The sequence below is a fragment of the Diabrotica undecimpunctata genome, chromosome 3 (assembly GCF_040954645.1).
Source record: "Diabrotica undecimpunctata isolate CICGRU chromosome 3, icDiaUnde3, whole genome shotgun sequence".
Lineage (NCBI taxonomy): Eukaryota > Metazoa > Arthropoda > Insecta > Coleoptera > Chrysomelidae > Diabrotica > Diabrotica undecimpunctata.
In genome coordinates, this window is record NC_092805.1 from 144,804,443 (window position 1) to 144,826,310 (window position 21,868).

General features: G+C 31.8%; 2 protein-coding genes across 5 annotated transcripts in view; one reads left to right on the plus strand and one right to left on the minus strand.

Moving 5' to 3' along the window:
• The window catches only part of LOC140436080 (uncharacterized), a 1,443,853-nt gene that overhangs the window by 168,394 nt on the left and 1,253,591 nt on the right, over positions 1-21,868 (plus strand). The window lies entirely within an intron of this gene.
• Positions 1-21,868, minus strand: part of LOC140437505 (scoloptoxin SSD14-like) — a 93,873-nt gene that overhangs the window by 23,336 nt on the left and 48,669 nt on the right. For all 4 annotated transcript variants that reach the window (XM_072527074.1, XM_072527073.1, XM_072527072.1 and 1 more), the window contains 3 exons: positions 20,897-21,117; positions 17,152-17,347; positions 11,823-12,023 (listed from right to left, as the gene is read on the minus strand). In XM_072527074.1, the coding sequence (XP_072383175.1) occupies positions 11,823-12,023; positions 17,152-17,347; positions 20,897-21,117 (618 nt within the window). The remainder of the gene's footprint in view (positions 1-11,822; positions 12,024-17,151; positions 17,348-20,896; positions 21,118-21,868) is intronic.

Consider the following 21,868-nt stretch of genomic DNA (forward strand, 5'->3'; position numbering starts at 1 on the left):
AACGGTTTTCTTTAACATTACTTTTTCTAAGTGAACGAATTAACACTTGGTCTCCTTTTTGAAATGTGATTGGTTTTTTTATATTTCGATTTTGTCTTCTGATATATTTTTCAGCTTTCCTCCTAATTCGGTTATTCACTTTCTGCGTTACTTGTTCTAACATATCCTGATTATATTCACTAATCCACTTTCTGTTTCCTATATGGCCAAACATTAAATATTCTGGTACTTCCTCTGTATTCAAATTATGTGTATTATTCAAAAAATATTCTACTTGTGGTATATGTTGCTGCCAAGTTTCGTGTTGATTTTGGCACAGTATCCTTAAATATTTTATAACTTCTTTAATATATCTTTCTGCAGGATTTGCCTGAGGATGTCTGATACTTGTAAAATGAATGTTGATTCCCTTTTTCTCACAAAATGTCCGAAATTTTTGGTTGTTAAAATATGTAGCATTATCTATTATGCAATTTCTAAATGGTCCTATTTCTTCGAAAAATTGATTAATATATAATTTTAATGTTTTAACATTTGTTCTGGAGCAGGGATATAGTTTAATAAATTTTGTATATAAATCAACTATCACTAGTATATGCTTTTTTCCTGTTGGACTGAGAACTAAATTTGAAATAAAATCCATGGAAACTGTATTTAGTTTTTCATATACAACATTAGATTTATATGTGTTCTGGTTTTTGAAATTCTTTTCTTTGTTTAGTTGACATATTGGGCATTGGGTAGTAATTTCTTTTGCTATACTTATGTCATTCTTTGCAAAATAATTGTCCCTAAATAGCATCCATAGCTTTCTTGAACCAATATGCATATAATTGTTATGTAAATTTTTCAATATTTTCTTTGCTAAAGTCCTAGTTATTACATATACTTCTATGCCATTTATTATTTTATAATATACTCCATCTTTCCTAAGGACTTTTTGTTTTTCACTCAAATTGATCTGATCTCTTATAATTTCTTCTTTAGAATATAATCCAGTACTTTCTACTAATTGATTTAATCCAATTTTTATTGTTCGCTGCCCTTTTTGTGATGTATTTTCTAACCTTGATAAAGCATCTGCCACTATATTGGATTTTCCAGAAATGTATTTGATTTCAAAGCAGTATTCACTAAGTATTAGACTCCACCGATGTATTCTACTGTTTCCATATTTGTTATTTAATATAGACGTTAAAGCTTGGTGATCTGTTTCTATTGTAAATTCATTACCCAACAAATAAAATCTTAATTTTGTGACACAGTGTATTATACTTGCTAGTTCTAATTCTGAAACTGAGTAACCCTTTTCATGTGGCTTTGTAATTCTTGAAATGAATTGTATTGGGTATTCGACCCCATCATGTATTTGTAATAATACCCCTGATAATCTCTCTATTGATGCATCTGTTCTTAATATGAATGGCTGTGTGTAGTCAGGATAGTATATTTTCAAATTTGACAGAAAAATGTTTTTAATTTCTTGGAATGCTAGTTCTCTTCTCTGATCCCATCTCCATTTTACACCTTTTCTCAGTAGTTCAAGTAATGGAATTTCTTTTATACTTAGATCTGGTATCATCCTTTTATAATAATTAATTATTCCAATAAATCCTCTTAAAGTTCTTAAATTGTGTGGTGTTTTATATTCCTGAATGACTTGTGTCCGTTCTGGATCCATTTCGATTCCCTTAGTGTTAAGTTTATAACCTAGATATATGACTTCTTTTTGAAAAAATGTACATTTTTCTTGATTTATTTTTAGTCCAACTTTGTCTAATCTATTTATTATAATTTTTAGGTGTTTCTCATGATCTTCAGCCGTTTTAGAAAAAATTAATATATCATCAATGTAGTGAATTACAAAATGTTCATATTGATCCAAAATATCATGAAGACATCTACATAGAGCACTGCAAGATGATTGAAGTCCAAATGGTACTACTTTGAATTGATATACTACTCCATCTATCTGAAATCCTGTATACTGTCTACTTTTTCTTTCTAGAGGTATTAACCAGAAACTATGCTGTAAATCGATTTTAGTGAAAAATGACATTCCTGTAATTCTTCCTAATATTCCATCTATACTCATTGGTGCTTCAAATTGCTTTTCAGTAATCTTGTTAATATTCCTTGCATCCAAACATAACCTGATTTCACCTGATCTTTTTCGTACTACTACTATGGGGTTAATAAAACGTGTGTCTGCCTTCTCAATGATCCCATCTTCTAACATATTATTAATTGTTTTGTTTACTTCTTCTCTGTATTTATATGGTATTGGGTATGATTTTGTTTTAAAATCTTTTTCCTCCTTAACTCTTATACTATGGATATAATTCTGTGCAATTCTATTTTCTTTATTGACAAGTCCCTTGTGTTGCTGCAATATGGAAATGACTATTGATTTATATTCTTCAGGGCAATTTAAAACTTTCATCATATCTTCTTCTTTACAAATAACATTATTCTTCATTATGTACTCATTATTCCTTGCTTCCAATTTTACGCACTCCGCCTCGTAGGCATCCATCTGCTTAAAATTTCCATTCCTTAAATATTCACTACAATAATTATTCTTTACATTCTTTTGGGACATTTCCCTATCATCAAAATACATTTCTTCTTCATAAACATCATTATTTTCTTTTAATAATATCCTATCAACTCTTATTCCTTCTTCCACCTCATCTTTCTGCATAAATTTAATTATTTGCCCTTCCAAAGTTACCATTTTTTCTTCAAAATCTATCTTTACTTTCTTCTTTTCCAATTCATCATTTCCCATTAATATATCAACACATAAATCCTTGACAATAAATCCTTGCATATTAATTTCTTTATTAAGAATATCAATTTTAAAATTGGCTAGTTTATCAATTTCACCCAACTTCTTATTATTTGCACCAATAATTTTAATTTTTGGAATCTTTATTATATCTGATAGTTTTAATGTATTAAAAATAAAATTTTCCGAGACTAAAGTACTTTCTGAACCAGTATCTATAATAATTTTAATCATTTTATTTTTGGCCAAAGCATTTATATAAATTAAATTAATAGATTCAATAATTTTATCTTCATCTAAAGAAATAAATTCAGAAGGTTTTTCATAATAGCAATGGCCTAACTTGTAATTCAGAAAGTTTACTGCACAAAATTTTGATTATTAGAATTGTCAGATTGTATCTGACCACTTGGATCTGATGTCCTATGTCTTTCCCTACTATTACTTCTACTCACATTTTCCTGCCTTGTACTACTTCGTTCCCTGTCTTCGCAGCTTCTATTCCTTCGAACACAATTTACCTGTCTGTTATAATTAGGTCGCTCTGTATTTCTTCTATTATTAAAATGTTGTCTATTATTATTAGTACTGTAATTAAAATGTTGTCTATTATAATTACTATTGTTATTACAATTCTGTCTAATTTGATTACTGTTATTATTATTAAAATTTTGTAAATTATTACCATACCTAGTATTATTGTTATATGATTGTCTATATTGTTGATTATCAATTTTATTATATTGAAAGTTATTATTGTTCTTTCTGTTGTTATTATTACTTGTCATATTGCCTCTTTGTATTCTTTGAATAAAATTAATAAAATTATCTATTGTTTGAATATTTTGTACAGTTACGGTTTGCACAACATCAGCATCAAAATGTCTAGATACATTTAAGACTGTTTCATCCTCTCTAAGTGGTGGTTCTAAATATTTTGCAACTGTTATCAATTTCAATGCATAATCTACCATATTTGATTTTAAATTTTGATTATACTTTCCAAAATATAGAATTTCTCTAAACTTTGCTTGCTCTAATTCACCCCAATAATAATTTAAAAATTTATTTTCAAATGTTTGAAAGTTATCTAAATCATTTTCAATACTAGCAAACCAAGTTGCTGCATTGTCATTTAATGTCACTCTAATATAATCTTTAATATCATTAATATTATTCACAAATCTTAATTTATGTTTTAAACTATTTATGTATACTCTAGGATGCAAATTTTTTATATTACCAGAGAATTTAATCCCAGTCTCATTTGTTAAATTTAAGTAAGGTCTCCCTATGTCTCTCATTTGTGAAATATCATCTATTCTCTGTTCCACATTTCTTATTTGATTACTATTTATTTGGATATTTTGTTGTATATCGTCTAATTTTTCTTCTGTGTTTCTCCTGTCTTCGTTAATTTTTACTTCTAAGTTACATTTCTGTAACTCTATTTTCTGTTCTATATCTATTTTATTATCTTGAATAATCCTCTTTACTTCTGTCCTCTCATTGTCTATCCTTTTCTTGTAGTCATTCCGTATACTTTTTATTTCATTTGCAACTTTTTTCTCTGCAGCTTCAAGTTTTTTATCCATTTGTTTTTCCATTTGTTTTACAATTTTATTATTATTATCTTCTATTTTCTTTTCTAATTTTCTATAATTCTCTTCCAATTTCTGTTCCATTTTTTTCATGTCTTCTTTGACTTCTTTTGAATTCTCTTCCAATTTTTTTATGTCTTCTTTGATTTCTTTTGAATTCTCTTCTATTGTCTTGTTCATCTGCATCATTAATGACATCAAAGCTGCCATATTGACATTTTCCTCTCTTTCTGGATTCATTTCTGCAGTATCTTGTGGAACTTGAACTAAACTCTCCTCTTGTATAGGTTGTGTTTCTACTTCCACATCTTCATCATTCTTTTTGCTTCTTGTACCTTTCTTTCCTTGAGACATTTTGAGACTTTACTTGTTCAAATATAATTAAAAATAAAATCTATAATTTTTCCTTTCTACTGATAATTAATTTAATTATATGAGAGCACTTATCTTCCCAAACTAATTCTTTTAAATAGAGAGCCACCGCGTTGGTTGCCAAATTGTTATGATGTGTTTTTTGTTTGAATGATGAGCAATGAGTATTTTTAATAATATAATATATAGGGTTTTTATCGCGGTTCTCAAAGAATTAGCTTGTAAGTACTTTTTTAAATTATCTTTATTATAACTATTATGAAACACACATATATATCTAACCTAGTCAATGTAAATTTAAAATAAACTATCTTTAAACTGATATTCTTATAAAACTAATTAAATTCTATAGACAATCTAAAATTTAAACAAACTATCTTCAAAATTGAAATTGTTATGACACTAACTAAATTATATTAACAAAATTTTGTACCTTTCTTTCACTGAATGCCTAAATGAACTATTTTCCACTAAGTATATAGATTCTAATCACCACTGAATGTCTTCGTACTTCAGTTATCCTTGTTTTTTGTGAAATTACTTTTTTCAATTATCAGCTTCTACCAATTTAAGATATATTTTTCTTCACCAGCATCTATACACCACCAACCAAACCAGCAAACAGCATTTATATTTATTCTTCTTTTCAATATACCAATATCCAATTATTATAAGTTGATTTATACTAATCTCCAACCATAATATAATTTAATTTCTTCCAATATACCTTTTTTTATCTTCAATAATTATTTGTGTATAATTATAAATGTGCATTAAATTATATGCATAATTTTTAATCTTCATTTAACTCACTATATTAAACTATTGGACTATTTGTACTTGATTCACTGACTCTAACTAACTTTCATAATAAACTGCTTGACTTCTGACAAAAAAACTTAAAAACTGCTTGACTTCAGACTAAAAACTTCTAAAACTGCCATCTTGAATCCAAATCACGGGTATTTATATGTTTTTGGATTTCTAGAACCATCTCGTAAGATATCATGTTCTAATTTGTTCTATCAAATACTTGTCTGAATTTTCTGGAACAAACCATTTCGCAAACATGGCCATCTCCGGAGATCCAGAGAATTCCATTCTTTTCTATTAATAATTTTGTTTACATTTAGGCTTTTCAGATCAGAATATATAATTAAATTAGTAACTTAACATTCTAATTTAATAAAATACACATTTCAAACAATATATTATTATAACCCACTTTATATTCGTAAATATTCTTAAACGTCACTTCAGAGTATAAATATCTGTCAATCTCCGAGAGTATTTTTGGTTGCCTATGCACATGGCTCACTTAAATCTATTTACCACATTATAATTACTAAAATACAACTTTTTATAATTATTATATGCTAATTTCTTAAAATGCCCTCACATAAATATATTTTTATAAATTTCTCTAGTATATAACTTATTTAAATTAATCAAATACTTTTTTATATCTAATATTATGTAGTATATAAATTATAAATTATTTTCTATAAACCTTAATCGTATCAATATATATATATATATATATATATATATATATATATATATATATATATATATATATACGAGCAGTGTGGGACTGTGCTTTATAGCGTGTTAAATTTCTTGAGTTTAAAACTTATTAATACGAGACTGTATTTTCAGTACTCTGTCTAAAGATTAATATTTTTTATCGCTTCGAACACGTCAAGTATGCGCATTTAAAAAGGTACCCTTTTCGTAATTAATTATGTTTTGGTTAGAGTATTCAAACGTTCTCATAAAAGAATACGTTTTCCGTTAAACCACTCACTTCTTCTTCTTCTTCTTAGTCGTTAACCTGATGCAGGTATCGTGATATCATGAAGCTATTAGCTAAATTTCCCAATGTTTCTCCACGTTTTTCTATCTTCTGCCATTCTAGCACATTCTGACAATGGAGCGCCAATGGTAGCAACAATATGGTCCGTGTATCGTGTGGGAGATCTACCTCTATTTCTTTTGCCTTCTACTTTTCCCTGGATGGTAAGTTTTTCAAGACCATTTCTTCGAAGGACATGTCCAAAATAGCTTATTATTTGTTCTGATATTTGTGTTCTTAGTCTTTTCTTTATGTTTAGCTGGTCCAGTATGGATTCATTTGTTCTTCGGGCCACCCATGGTATTCTCAGCATTCGTCTTCAGTAGTACATCTCAAATAGATCTATGTTCTTTTTGTCTTTCTCAGTAAGGAACCAGCATTCCGATGCATAAGTAAAAACTGGAAAAACTAGACTTCTTACTAGTCTCATTTTTGTATCGGTAGTTATTTCATGGCTTTTCCAAATTTTTGTTAATTTTGCCATAGCGCTTTTTGCGATTGCTGACCGCCGCTTTATTTCTTCAGTACAGCCTCCTTTGTTGGTTATTAATGAGCCCAGGTACACAAATTTATCTACAACAGCGATATTGTTTATCATGACCAGATGATTTTGATTGTTGTTAGCTCTGTCAATTATCATGATTCTCGTTTTATCTCTGTTTATTTTATTTTATTTTTATTTTATTTTATTTTTATTTTATTTTACCACTTTTAAAGCAATTTTTTATCAAACTACTCTATTCAAGTATTATTCTCACACAATTCTTCTCAAAATTTTATTTGTTTTGGCTAGAAATTTAGTCAAACGTATTATTATTATTTTCTCAAGGAAATAAATATTTTAAACAAAACTACACTTCTCCTTCCCAAGACCTAATTGGTTTAGGTCTAAATTATAACAAAAAAAAAATACGAGGCCCAATTGTGTCCTCAGTTCGTTTTATGTCTTCAAACAGTATGCATTCAGACGTTTATATATGTAGTTAAGTTATGATCGAGAAACTCTTCTTCTTCTTCTTCTTCTTCTTTTTATGTAGACATGACTCTGTCTGTTTTTCAATGTGCCTCCAGTAAGTTGTCGCTTCATTGTTTTCGTGGTCTTCCTACTGATCGTCTTTCTATTGTGGAACCATCTCTTGTTGTCTTTACTTCTCTATTTGTTGTCATTCAGCTTATATGATCGTTCAATTCTATTTTTCTATTTCTTACCCAGTTCTTGATATTCTCCACCTTGCATCTACGTCGTATATTTGTACTTCTTGCTCTGTCCCATAGTGCCATCTCTGCTATTTCTAATATCCTTTTTGTCCTCTCCGTGACAGGTCGTGTTTCTGCTGCGTATGTCATTATTGGTCTGATGACTGTTTTGTAAACTCTGCCTTTCATTTGTTTCCCGATATTTTTATTTCTCCATATTGTTTCATTCAGGCAGCCTGTGGCTCTGTTTGCTCTATTCACTTAATCTTCAACTTCAGTTTCGAGCTTTCCGTAGTTAGATAATGTGATGCCTAGATATTTAAACTCAATCACTTGTTCTACTTTTGACCTTCCAGTTCCAGTTCATACGTTGTAAATCGTCTTCCCTTTTAGTTCTTACTTTTTTATTTTATCCATAATCAGGTTAAACAATAGAGGACTAGAGGATAATAGAAGAAATCTCCTTGTCTTACCCCATTGCCACGTTCAATAGGGTCAGTTAGTTCTTCTTCTACTTCTATTTTTATTGTATTGTTTTAATAGATATTTTCGATCGCTTTTATTATTCCTAGAGATATCTCTCTTGCATACAATAAATGGATAACGTCCTTTAATTTGACCTGGTCAAATGCCTTTCTTAAGTTCCACTAAACATAGCTATGCCGGTTTGTTGCATTCTAATGATTTCTCTTGCACTTGCCTTATTATAAATATAACGTCGTTGAATGATCTTCCTGATCTAAAACTTTGTAGTTCTTCTGCTAGTGTTATCATTTCATTCAGTTTATTTGTTATTACTTTAGTTGTTAATTTTAGTGTTCTGTTTATTAACTAACAACCAAAACCTCTTTGTCAAACTGTTATATTTTATTCTTCTTCTTCAAGTGCCCTGTCCGTTGCGAACGTTGGCTATTAACATGGTAATTCTGATCTTATTTACGGTGCTTCTGAATAGTTGGACCGATGTGAGCCCGAACCACTTCCTCAGATTTTGGAGCCACGAGTGTCTTCTCCTGCCTGGCCCTCGCTTACTGTCTATTTTTCCCTGGACAATCAATTGCAGTAGACGGTACTTATCGTGTCTCAATATGTGGCCTAGATATTCAAGCTTTCTTTGTTTAATTGTATTCACGATTTCTTTCTCCTTTCCGATTCTTTGGATTACCTCTGTGTTGATGACATGTTCGGTCCAGGATATACGAAGAATGCGTCGGTACACCCACATTTCGAATGCTTCTAGTTTTCTCGTGAGCGTCTCCGTCAGCGTCCAGGCTTCCACACCATACAGTAAGATCGGAAAAATGTAGCATTTAACTAGACGTAGTTTTAGGGGAAGAGACAAATCCCTGCTTATGAGGAGCTTTTTCATATTGCTAAATGCTGCTCTAGCTCGTTCTATTCTCGCCTTAATTTCTGTGGCCTGTTCCCATTTTGCATTTACCTTGGTGCCAAGGTACACATAAGATTCTACATGGTCAATTAGTATGTTACTTATCCGTAACTGTCGAGCAGGCTGTTGCTTCCTGCTTATCAGCATCCACTTTGTCTTCTTGAAGGTGAGGCTCAGGCCGTATTCCTCACTAACTGAATAAACTCTTTCTATTACCTGCTGTAATTCGTCTATGGTACTGGCAAGGATCACCGTGTCGTCGGCATATCTTATATTGTTCGTTAACTCGCCGTTTATTTTTATGCCCTCATTTGCATTTTCCATACATTTATTAAATATTTCTTCGGAATAAATATTGAATAGGAGAATAATATACAACCCTGACGGACACGTCTTTTGATCTGCACACTTTTAGTGAGTTCGGTGCCAATTTTTGCTCTTGCTGTTTGACCCCAGTATAGGTTTGCACAATTCAAATGTCCTTGTCGTCAATACCTGTCTTTCGCAGAATATCTATCAATTGTTCATGATTGACATTATCAAATGCTTTTCTAAAATCCACAAAGCACAAATACACGTCCTTATCAACGTCTCTACACCGCTGTATAAGCACCTGGAGAGCGAAAATTGCTTCTCTAGTTCCAAGTGCTTTCCGAAAGCCAAACTGCGATCTATCAATATTTGACTCACATTTATCATATATTCTTCTATGAATGATCTTAGTGAATGCTTTAGTGACATAATTAATCAAGCTTATAAGCCGGTAGTCATCACAGATCTGGGCATTTGGTTTCTTCGGGATTGTAATAAATGTTGACTGCAGCCAGTTCTCCGGGATTTTAACGCTATTATATATGTTGTTAAAAAGTTCAACTAGATTATCAAGGAACTGTTTGTCTGATTTACATAGGATCTTTAATATTTCGCAGGGTACATTGTCCGGACCTGCTAACTTATTGTTTTTTAGTGCTGCAATGGCATCTTCTATCTCCGATTTAAGGATTAAAGGTCCTGTTTCTCCTTCTCCATATAGGTGATCATCAGTCCTGTCAGATGCAAATAATTTTTCTATGTATGATTTCCATGTTTCTAAGATCGTTGATGGCTCCGAGATAAGATTTCCATCGCCATCTTTTATGCTGTTGGGTGCCTTATTGATTTTCCTCTTGTTTGTCATTGATTTTATTTTTTTGTGCATATTGTAACTGTCGTATTTTCGTTCGTATTGTTCTATTTCCCTGCATTCGTTGGAAAACCATTTTTCTTTGGCTTCTCGAATTTTCGTTCTTATGATTTTGTGGATCTGCTGATATTTTTCTTCATTTATATTCTATTTTATTTCTTCATTTATATATTTTATTATCTACTTAGTATCTATCATTTACCCATCTGTCTATGATCTACACTTCTCTACTGTCTATATGGAACTCCCAACCTGAGCAACGCAGTCTTTGCTAAGTATTGTGGGTAAGAATCTTTTTATTATCTACTTTTGTCGTTTTCCGCTATAGTATTATTATGCATAAATATTGCGTCGTCTCCAAAAATAACCATAAACGGTAAAACATGCTCTTCTAGAACCCGTGTCAGATAATTGTGAACAGTAATTGTCCCATTTTTGATAAAGACCAAAACATGTGCCTTAACTCACTCTACATCAAATGGAAGTCGCTGGGCAACACATTCTTGAGTATTTCTGGACGTCGTCACACTCTTACACGTTTGTCTGAGCCCGTAAGGCAGGATTTTGATTTATCGTAAAAAAATACACGACTCTAATACTGTATTGTCCAAATCAAGTATTCTCGTACAAAATTTATTCTGAAAATTTGGTGTTCACGGAAAAGCGGCGATCTAGTTACTCTAGTTTGAGAAGACAAACCAGCAGCAAACCAACAAACTTTCCATTCACTAACGTTTACAGTTCTCACTCCTTGCCGATAATTTTAAAGTAAACCTGTCATACCGTTTGGTTTCTTAAAGCACTAGAAACGATAAGGTCTTCGATTTAGAAGACCGGTCTCTTCGTACCGCCGCCATACTCGTTGCACACTCAAGAGACTAAGACCAATATTTTTCGCAGTTTCACGTTAACGGTAGCCATCTTTTAAGTCACCACAATTCCTGTCGATAGACACTGTGATAACACTACATTTTACAAATAATTTACAATTATTGACATTAAAATAACGGAATCAAAAACTATGTTGAAAATGGTTTTTAGGAATTAGGTTAAGGGGACCTCTTTATCTCAAATGCTTATCGAAACAGCAACTAAAACAATTTGTTTCAAGCAATCCATTAGTAAATTAAGTTACAGTCGAAAATAGTTAAAAAAGAATAATAATATTTAAAATAAATTTAAATTACAAGCTGACCCTAATTTTATGTCAGCTGTGTAGTTTAGACCTTGTTAACTATTAATTGTAATAGCTATTATATTGTTGTATATTCTTTATATTTTAATAAATTTTTTATTAATGTAATTTTTTTATTGTAATAAAATTGTATATAGGTCAGTGACCTACGCTGTCGAGACACGTTAATTTCAATTAAAAAAAATTGCATATCGGCAGCAGATCCGGGTCAAGGTTATTAGAAGTATATTAAACTCACCTATAATTATGCATATCCTCTACTGTAATAATTCCACCATTATCTTGGATATCTTTAACAAAACTTTCGGTAAAAGATCCATTATGTAGCGTGTCACCTCCTTCTTCTGCAACCACTTTTAAAAAGTCTCCCAGTTTTGGTCTTTTGTAATAATCTCCTTCCACATAGGTTTCATTAGTTTTTGGATCAATAAATATTTCTCTAGAACAGCAATAATAATTTAAACAAAATTTAAATAATTTTTTAAATTGAACCACAGAATAACAAAATTGTATTTATTATATAAATAAATATAATAAATAAATACGAAAAAAAATGGGTCATTTATTCCCAGAAGGTTATATATATGAAAGTCACCGGGATACAGAAAAGGAATAATTGTTAAAAATCAAATTAACACAAATTAACAATTGACATATTCTTCTTGATCATAGTGACTTAAGTACACAAATGCTATAAAAATATATCCAGGGGTAGACATTAACTGCGATCACAATTCAGTTGTAATGAACTCATTAAGGATGGAAGATAACAGCATGCAATAACTTTTCATTTAATTATTAAAAATTTAGAGCGAAAAATATGATTTCTTAGAATTGTGGCTAAGCATCAAAACTTATATAAACATTTTATTTGCTGACCCATTTATTTGACATAAAAACTTTAATTTTTTAAGTAAAAAATATAAAACATTGTGTAAAATTAAAAAAAGTTTTATTCTCTTTCAATACAATATAGGTACAAACTTGGGTGTATCCTGGATGTAGGAAATCTTCCTGGGTGTATTCTGGATGTCGCTTATACCATCTACTCTTTGATAATATAAGCGACATCGAAATTTTTTGTCTATTTTCTTTGGAAAATGATTTTCTAGAATAAACAGATTTCCTACGTCATTATTTAAGAACTTTTAAGTTCAGTTCGAAAGTTTTCGTAGACAGGAACCACACATACATCAACAAAGAACACAGAGAAAAAATAGAGAGAACTACGTACACCTTAGATAATCTAGATAACGAGAGCACACAGATACTTTACTCCTGGAGACTAACACAAAAACTACAGGAATCACACAGATCAACGACGAATGAATACGAACATATAAAAAACTGCATGAAAGACGCAGCGCTAGAAGCCTTAGGGCCACAGGTACGAAGAGTAGATAAACCATATTGGTGGGATAAAGAAGTGGAAGAAAAGATAAAAAGAAAGAAGGAAGTATATCTACAGTTATTACAACAGGGAGACGAACGTACAAAACAACAATATAAAAACTTGAATAAAGAAGTCAAACGAGAAGTGGTTAAAAAGAAAAATAGTACATGGGAACAAAAATGCCATTACCTAGACAACCATATAGGAGGGACAAAGAGCTCTGAAGCCTGGAGAACTATAAAAACGATGAGAACAACGACAAAAAACCAAGTCATAATAAATAGAATACCAAAGAACACATGGGTAGAGCATTTTGAGAACTTATTAACAGAGAGAAGAGAAAGGTTTAAACAGACAAATGAACAAGTGGAAGTAGAAGGAAGAATCGAAATATCAATAAAACAAGTGAATGAAGCAGTTAAGGGAATGAAATTAAAAAAATCTCCAGGCCCAGGCGGAATACATCCAGAGTTGATTAGATATGGATCATCAAAACTGTTTGAGATGATCCGAAAATTATTCGAAAGATGCTTAAACGGAGAAGAAGTTCCAGAAGAATGGAGACAATCATATATCTCTCCAATACACCAGAAAGGCACAAAGATGGATCCTAAAAACTATAGAGGGATCGCAGTGATTGCTACTATAGGCCGACTATACTCAAAAGTACTACGAAACCTGATAGAAAATGATATCAAAGACAAACAACCCGAAGAACAAGCGGGATTTAGGGCCGGACGCTCCACTATGGATAATATCTTCACATTAAAAATTGCAATGGAAAAACGAGTGCAGAGAAATAGAGAAACTCATATAGCTTTAATAGATTTGGAAAAAGCATATGACAGTGTACCGATCTCCCAACTATGGATAGAAATGGGTAACTTAAAAATAAACCCAATTCTTATTAACGCCACTCAAAAATATTACGAACAAAACTTTGCGAGAATTAAAATGGGACAACAAATCACCTCTCCTTTTCAAACAACAAAAGGACTACGACAAGGCTGCTGTCTGTCACCCACCTTATTTAAAATCTATTTGGACAGATCCTTAGTGAAATGGGTAAAAAAATGTAGAAACATGGGAATAACGGTGGAAGAAAACAAGCTATATACACTTTTCTTTGAGGATGACCAGGTAGTAATTGCCGAAGACAGCTACGATCTTACCTATATGGTAAGAAAACTGCAAGAAGAATATGAGGTGGCAGGTCTAAACATGAATATGACAAAATGTGAATATCTCTCAGTGGGAACAGATGAAATATGTGACCTAGTCTTGGAAGACGACAAAATCAAAGGCGTGCAATCCTGCAAATATTTGGGGGTCATTTTCAACAAGAAGGGAAATAGCGCAGATGAAATCAGGGAAAGAATAAACAAGGGCAGAGCAGCGACCCGTGCCTTAAACTCTCTTCTCTGGCAAAAAACAATTCGACTAGAAACCAAAAAACACATTTACGGTAGTATAGTTCAAAGTATTACACTTTACGGTTCGGAAGTATGGGACGTCACCAAAGCTAATAGAAACAAACTTATGACGACAGAAATGGATTATCTGAGACAAAGCTGCGGTAGATCGAAACTGGAGAGAGTTAGAAACGAACAAATAAGAAACGAAATGAAAATGGAGAGAAATATCAATGATGACATAGAAAGAAAACAATTAATCTGGTTCGGACATGTTAAAAGAATGCCAGAGTACAGATGGCCTAGGAGAGTACTGGAATGGATCCCTCCTGAAAGAAGAAAGAGAGGACGACCACGGAGAAGTTGGCGCAACGATATTGATGAAGCAATGACGGCAAGAGACTTAGAAGAGGCAACTGCATATGACAGAAAAAGATGGAAATTGGGGGCGGAGAAGCGGCGACAGCCGTAATAAATCCGTTATTATATATCGAAAGTTTTAACTTTTAAGTTCTTAAATAATGACGTACTACATCTCGGTGAAAAGCCAAAAGATCCATTTCCTTATATCCATCTAATATTTGTAACTTCCACAAGTTAATAAGATCCGAGTTGCCCATGTGGGTGAAAATCGGCCACCACCATTTTTTACTTTGTATACCAACTCGATATTTGGTTAAGGTACACCAATTTTTCCTTTGGTAGCAGCACACTAACGTTTCACTTTTGAAAGTGCTTTGATACTAAGAAATTAAATTATCAAAAATTGACAATGGACATATTCTTCTTGACCATATTGACGGAACTACACTAAATCTATAAAATTATATTTGGGGGTAGACATTTACAGCGACCACAATTCAGTTGTAATGAACTCCGTTAAAGTCGATATATATTATTACGCATAATGTGACCGAAGCCTTTTTTGTCGTTTACAATGGTAAAAATTTCTTTGTGTTTTCTACTCTGCTCTGGAGAATAGTTATGTTAGTTGTTTGGTGTATATATAAGACTCTTCATATTGGTCAGTAACACCATATTTCAAATAGCTCTAACCATTTTATGGCATCTTATGTAAGACTCCTGCTTTCTACTTCGTAGTGCAGGACACTAAAGATGTAATATCTTAGACGTATTAAGCGTATATTATACTTAACGATAAGTAGCAGAGAATCTTCCTAAGACCGTTAAAAGAGACCAGTTGGTCTGTGTCGTTTTAACTGACAAGAACCACGTGTTCAAGTCGAGCAAAAATACATGTTGCTCTCTTAGTATTAAAATCTTCAACCATTGTCATCCACCTAAGGTCGTATTATAATTTAAATTTAAATAAGGAAAACCGTATATTTATGTCTCCGCTACAATTTTAGTGTTAGCTTCAAGTACCAAAAGAAGGCACTGAGGATGATCTGAGCTAGATCGAGAACGTTATGCATCTATAAATTTTGGACGACACTTATAGCAAGTTTTAAATTAAATGTTTTTATACCAATACAAATTTTAAAGTTTTTTACTTCTGTATAAATCATAATAAATTATGTGGTACACTGTAGCAAAACGTAATATGCCAATGAACAACAAAGAGAACAAACAAACTGTACAAAATATCTAAGAGCTAATACCAACAGTGCGTACAATGCAAGTACAATTGTACATAATATGCTATTAAATGGTTAATAACATCGAAATTATTAGACAAAGAAACAAAAATGACTTTTTACAAAACATTAATTAAATCCGTAATAACCTATGTTTGTGAGATCTAAGTAATGACAAAAAACGATAAAGCACAACTTAAGACAATCGAAAGAAAGATACCGAAAAAAGTATACGACCCGGTTCAAGAGAAGGTCTTAGCTCAGACATGTTCAGAGACCAGGCGATACAGAATCATCAAAGAAAATATTACACTGGAAGCCGATAGGAAAAAGCAAAAAAGCAAAATCTAGAACGAGATAGTTGGATGATGTGGAAGAGGATATGCAAACTATAAATGTAAGACAATGTAGCAAAAGGGCACAAAAGAGATGTAAATATAGCCAGATAGGTCATAACCCATCTGGGGTTATAATACCAAAAGAAGAAAAATTAAAATAACAACAATAAGAGTGTTAACTGAAACAGGAAATTCTTGAGCATAAATACATTTTTTACAAGACCAAAACTTAGTCTAGAACTTAGCACTTCGCACATCTTTTACTACAGATACGAAAGTTAAAAACAATAGACACATAATCAGGGAAAAGCATATAGGCCCGCGAAACGTATATATACAGAAGGATACTACGAATTTCATAGATACAAAAGACACCAACGAGGAAGTTGTCCAGATTATTAGTAAACAAAATAAAGTTTACTAGTACTAAATCAAGAAAAATAAAGTAGTTATGTCATGTATTAAGATGTGAAAGATAATTGCTACTGTGTCTGAAGAAAATTCATGGTTAAAGAACCTAAGAAAGATCGCTCAGTTGTTAACATTTTTTATTCTGCAGTTACCAAAACCATATCTGTCCATCCAGCCTTAGATAAGAGGAATAATCCAGTAAATTTCCACTCTATAAATAAAGTAAAATAGCATTGCCAGATAGTTTTCCATTTGGGGGGATGAGATAATTTATTTTTTCATAAAATTTAGTAAGACATAAAAAAAAGACTTTGAACTACTTTTGGTACCACTCTTAATAATTCTTAGAATTTAAATCTTGTAAAACTTTAATGTTGGTACATATTATTTTATAAATCATTCAAATTCTACTTACGACAGCAAAGAATTATTTCTAATTAGTATTTCTGTTTTCTTTAAAGCATTCTCAATATATTTGCTAACTGGTATCCCATTAAAACATAAGTCAATGCTAGGTTGTACTAAATCTTTCCATGGAACACCTCCTCCATGTTTGTGATACAACTGCCAATATCCTCTAAGTTCTCCTGTAACTCCTACTGCCAAGCCACCTACAAATTTTATCATTAAAAATATTTTTAAAAACTTATCAGTCTTTTATTATCGCTAGTAGAGATTGTTTTGAATTAAATAATACCCATTCTGCCCATCCCTCTATAAAGACGAAAAAAAAGATAATATCTATTTATCCTATGACTCTACGCCTCCCTCATAAATCCTTTCTATCCGCTACGGTATATAGACATTTTCTCTTGCTCTTTTCATAGGCTTCTTCCCCTGCATTCTCGCATTAAACAGGTTTTTTGGACACCTGTTCTCTTCCATCCTAAATACATAGCATGTTCATTCCTGTTCATTAAAGACGCTAAGCCGGACATACTTTGATAAAGGCGTTAAGATAGATAATATAATTAGATACAAGGCGCTTATCCTTGCAACCTTTTATTTTACCTTTGAATTTACCAAAATACTTGTTCTATTTTTAATTTTCCAAGTCCAAGCAATTTGATTAACCCAGTCTAAGAGATTTGCATACCCGTTAAATCTTTCAATGGCATATCGAAATAGATTTTCGTTGATAATATTTGCTTATTTATGAGATATGTACTGTTGCTGATGCTTCCACAGTTTTGACTTATATAGGGTTAGCTTTCTCTAAAAACTTAAGTCTGGTTGTTTACAAAAACAAGCTGCATCTTAAACCCAGACAGAAGCTTCAAAATCTATTAAATGGATAGAAGAAGCGTTTACTTTAATGAACAAAAATATCAAACACCAAATCGACTTCACAAACGTTAAAATAATTTGCAAACAACAAAATTATCATAAGAGATCCCTCCTAGAAATGTGCCAAATTTTTAAAGATCCAGCAGCCTTCAATAAAAGAACTAATATTGATAATTTTTGACAAATTTATTACTCTCTCATCATACACAACAAAAACCAACCACTTAATGTCTCATATTTGTTTCTAAACAATTGGTCTAAAATTAGTCCAGTGTACAAAACCTTTTATATCTAAAAAAATATTTAACCAACCCGATATATTCTATCTTTGCTGCTCTTCTACACTCGCTTAATCTCACAGACCATCCACGTACGAACGAATTAGATACGTGTATAACACGATGTTGTCATTCTTTAACGCAAAATTTCCAAATCCTTAGTATCGTTTTGACTATGTATGAACTAAAACAACATAGTTTAATGAAGATTGATAAAATGCGTTAGGCTTTCACGAACATAGTATAACTTGTTAAACTGTTTGTTCGGTCTGTTAGACCGTTGCCTTCTAAAATTAGTTCTCGACGTTTCGCCAACACTAGGGCTTGGCATCTTTTGGAGATGTTACTGCTTCTCTTCTAAGCTGAAACTGACTCCGCGTTATACTGCCTCTCGTTGAACGCTGGGACGCTGAAAAAAGAAGACTAATATGAATGAAATACTCAATGCAATGTTAATTTTTATTAGGCAATAAACGTTTTTATTTTTATTTTATTTTATTTTTATTTTTTATTATCTCGTTGAACAGCCAAAACATCCATTTCTTTATTTTCAGCTAATATTTGTAAGCTCCACGAGTTAACAAGAGCTGAGTGGAGGCACCATTTTTTAACTTGTATACTGACTCGGTACTTATTAACCGATTGGTCAAAGAGATCAACACCGCTCATTAAAGCATTGTATGATGGGAAAAGTTTTGGTTGGGGTACATCAATTTTTTGTTTGGCAGAAGCACACCAACGATTGACTTTTAAAAGTGGTTCAGTATTATCGTAATTTGATGCTACTGTGATCACATTATTGTCCTTCCATTTTACAAAAAGTAGTAGACTTGTTTTGTCAAAGCGGTATTCGAAATTTACGATTTCTTCTTTTTCATTACAGCGGAAGGTAACAAAGGACATTTTCTTATACGATTTTCTGTTGCTGTGCTGGTTGCCCTAAAGTCCTTCTCTTTTACAGTTTCCATTAAATTGTTAACTAGTAAAATAATTGTAAAAAAATGCTTCATCGTCAGTAGGCACATAAACGACATCAAGCATTTTTAGAACAACTTGTGATCTTAAAGGCAACTCCGCGACTTTTGATTTATCCACTGATGCTACACAATATATGTCAAAATTGGAGCAATAACCAGTTGGACTACAAAGCATCCAGCCCTTGAACCCAAATCTTACTGGCTTTTCTCCCTATGAACTGTTTAGATGAGTGATGCCCAAAATACTTTATCATCGCTTCATCAATTGATAAGTCTTTGTGTAATATGCCATGAGAGGCCTCACTTTATACATTCTGTCCCTTGTATCAATTTGTGAATTATCTGCCAAATGTAATTTCGGAAACGATTCCTTGAAATTGCATTCGTCACGAGGGTAACTTGAAGATCCTCATCTAAAAGCCAATAGTTGCGCTCTCGTGGCAATATATGGTATCCAGTAAGAAGTAAAATAGCCAGAAATATTTTTATCTCTTCCTGCGTTACATGAAATTAATGATTATTATTTTGAGCGGCATATACATTTGTCTGCTGTGTAATATATTCAATAATTTCATTGTAGAAAAATTTCTCAAATATTTCTATAGGAGATTTACCTCGAATTTGTTCTTTCGCATTATCCAGACGACCCTCGTAACCTGTTGTAGATGTCATACTAATATCATTAATTTCTTCCGTCCAGTTAGATTTCGTGGTTTTATTTGAAGCCCTCAGTAAATTTTTAATGATAAGAGGAAGATTGTCTTCTTCGTCGTTATCAGAGTCGTCACTCATGTAATGAACCTCTATTTCTCCGGGATAGTCATTCGGAAAGTTTTGAGTCTGAAGATTATCCTCATCTATGTCCTTATTGTCAGTTTGATAGTCAGTTTTAGGAGGAATAACGACTACCGTTATGTCTTTATGAGTGGAACTCGCTAGGTCACCTAAAGCTAAAGCAAGAGTTCTATAACGTTTTTCGTAAAACTTAATGGGACTAATAGGCGGCAATTCTTGAAAATCCTTTCCAATACTAATATTGAACCTAAAACAATTAAAAACCAAATAATCATTTTGATCTCATACAAACCCACTGTACTCAGATGAGTACAGGTCTATTTTGTAACATAAAAACAACAATGAAAAAAATCTAATACTGAATAAATAAACATTACTAGTACTTACCCTTACAACAATAAAAGTTAAAAAAATGATAAATAGTATCCAAATCACAAAATAACACTTTATTGATCCAACAGAAATGTGGAGGTTAGCTTATAATAACTACATCAAAAATTAGGAAGAGCCTAGGGTATAATTTGTGAAAATCTAGTAGAACACTTCCTAATAGAATCGGACATATACGTGGCGTACCACTTTTTTACCAGATGTGTCACTACTAGGCCATTTTTGCTGCTGTACTTAGACGAGTACAGTGGGACCAAATGGGTTAATGGTGATGTATAAAATACACCACACGAGCACTTAAGTTGTTATATGTCAGGGCTGGTGTAAAGTTAAAATAGTTATTACTCTATTACTTTAACAATTTTTACATATTCATGTTTAACATGTACGCAAATATAATAATAATACCTATTTAATTCTATAACTACCTTACCAATAGACGATAACATGGCATTTCCTGCAAACATGTCTTGTGTTGCATTCATGGGAGCTACTTCTCTAGCATTTAATGTGACTACTTCTCTTGTGGTTCTATTGTAAATTGTCATTAGAAATCCTGCTCCTATACTCATGGACTGAGGACTGCAAACAGACTCGCAAAATAGAGTCGCTATTGCAGCATCGGCTACCGTTCCACCTTTGATCATAATGTCTCTGAAAAAAAAAACATAAAAAATAAAAAAAAATGCATGGTATTGCTTTCGCAATATTGCAAGTTCCCTTGAACTTTTATGTTCGCATAAAGTTTTTTAGTTATATAATTTATTCTTGAAATATAAATTAAATACAAAAATATTTTTTTTTGTTTTGAATGTTTGAAGTACCTCGAGAAAAAAAAAATAAGTTAAAACTATTTTTTTGGTTATTTTTTTTGCCTTAATAGCAATACAAATAAATAAGTAAGTAAATAAGCAATATTTTTTATTGTCACTGAAAATTGTATAAATTTTATGGACAAAACTTATAACAATAAGACAAGAACGAAAAAAAATCAGAATAAGAATCGTTTGTACTTTTAAACAAAAAAAAGACAATAAAATTCTTTCAAACTTAAACATAAAAATACTACCTAATTAAGAACATACAAACTTCGTAAAATATACCTAACAAAAAATAAAAATTAGTAAAGCAGATTAAATCAAATATTCCACCTCCTTCTGCTTAACAGTAACCAAATCTGTCATACAGATTCCTCCTCATATTTTGAAGTGGGATTCTGGTGAAATGAAATATTTTTGTCCTTAATTCGACTAGGTTTGTGGCCCTTTCAAACTGATGCCCATAAATGTTTTCTTTGAGAAAACCGCAAAAAAAAATCGTTAGGCGCTAAGTCACAGGATCTAGTGGTCCATTTGATTGTACCACGTATACTTATCAGTCGATCAGGAAACGTTTGATTGAGAAA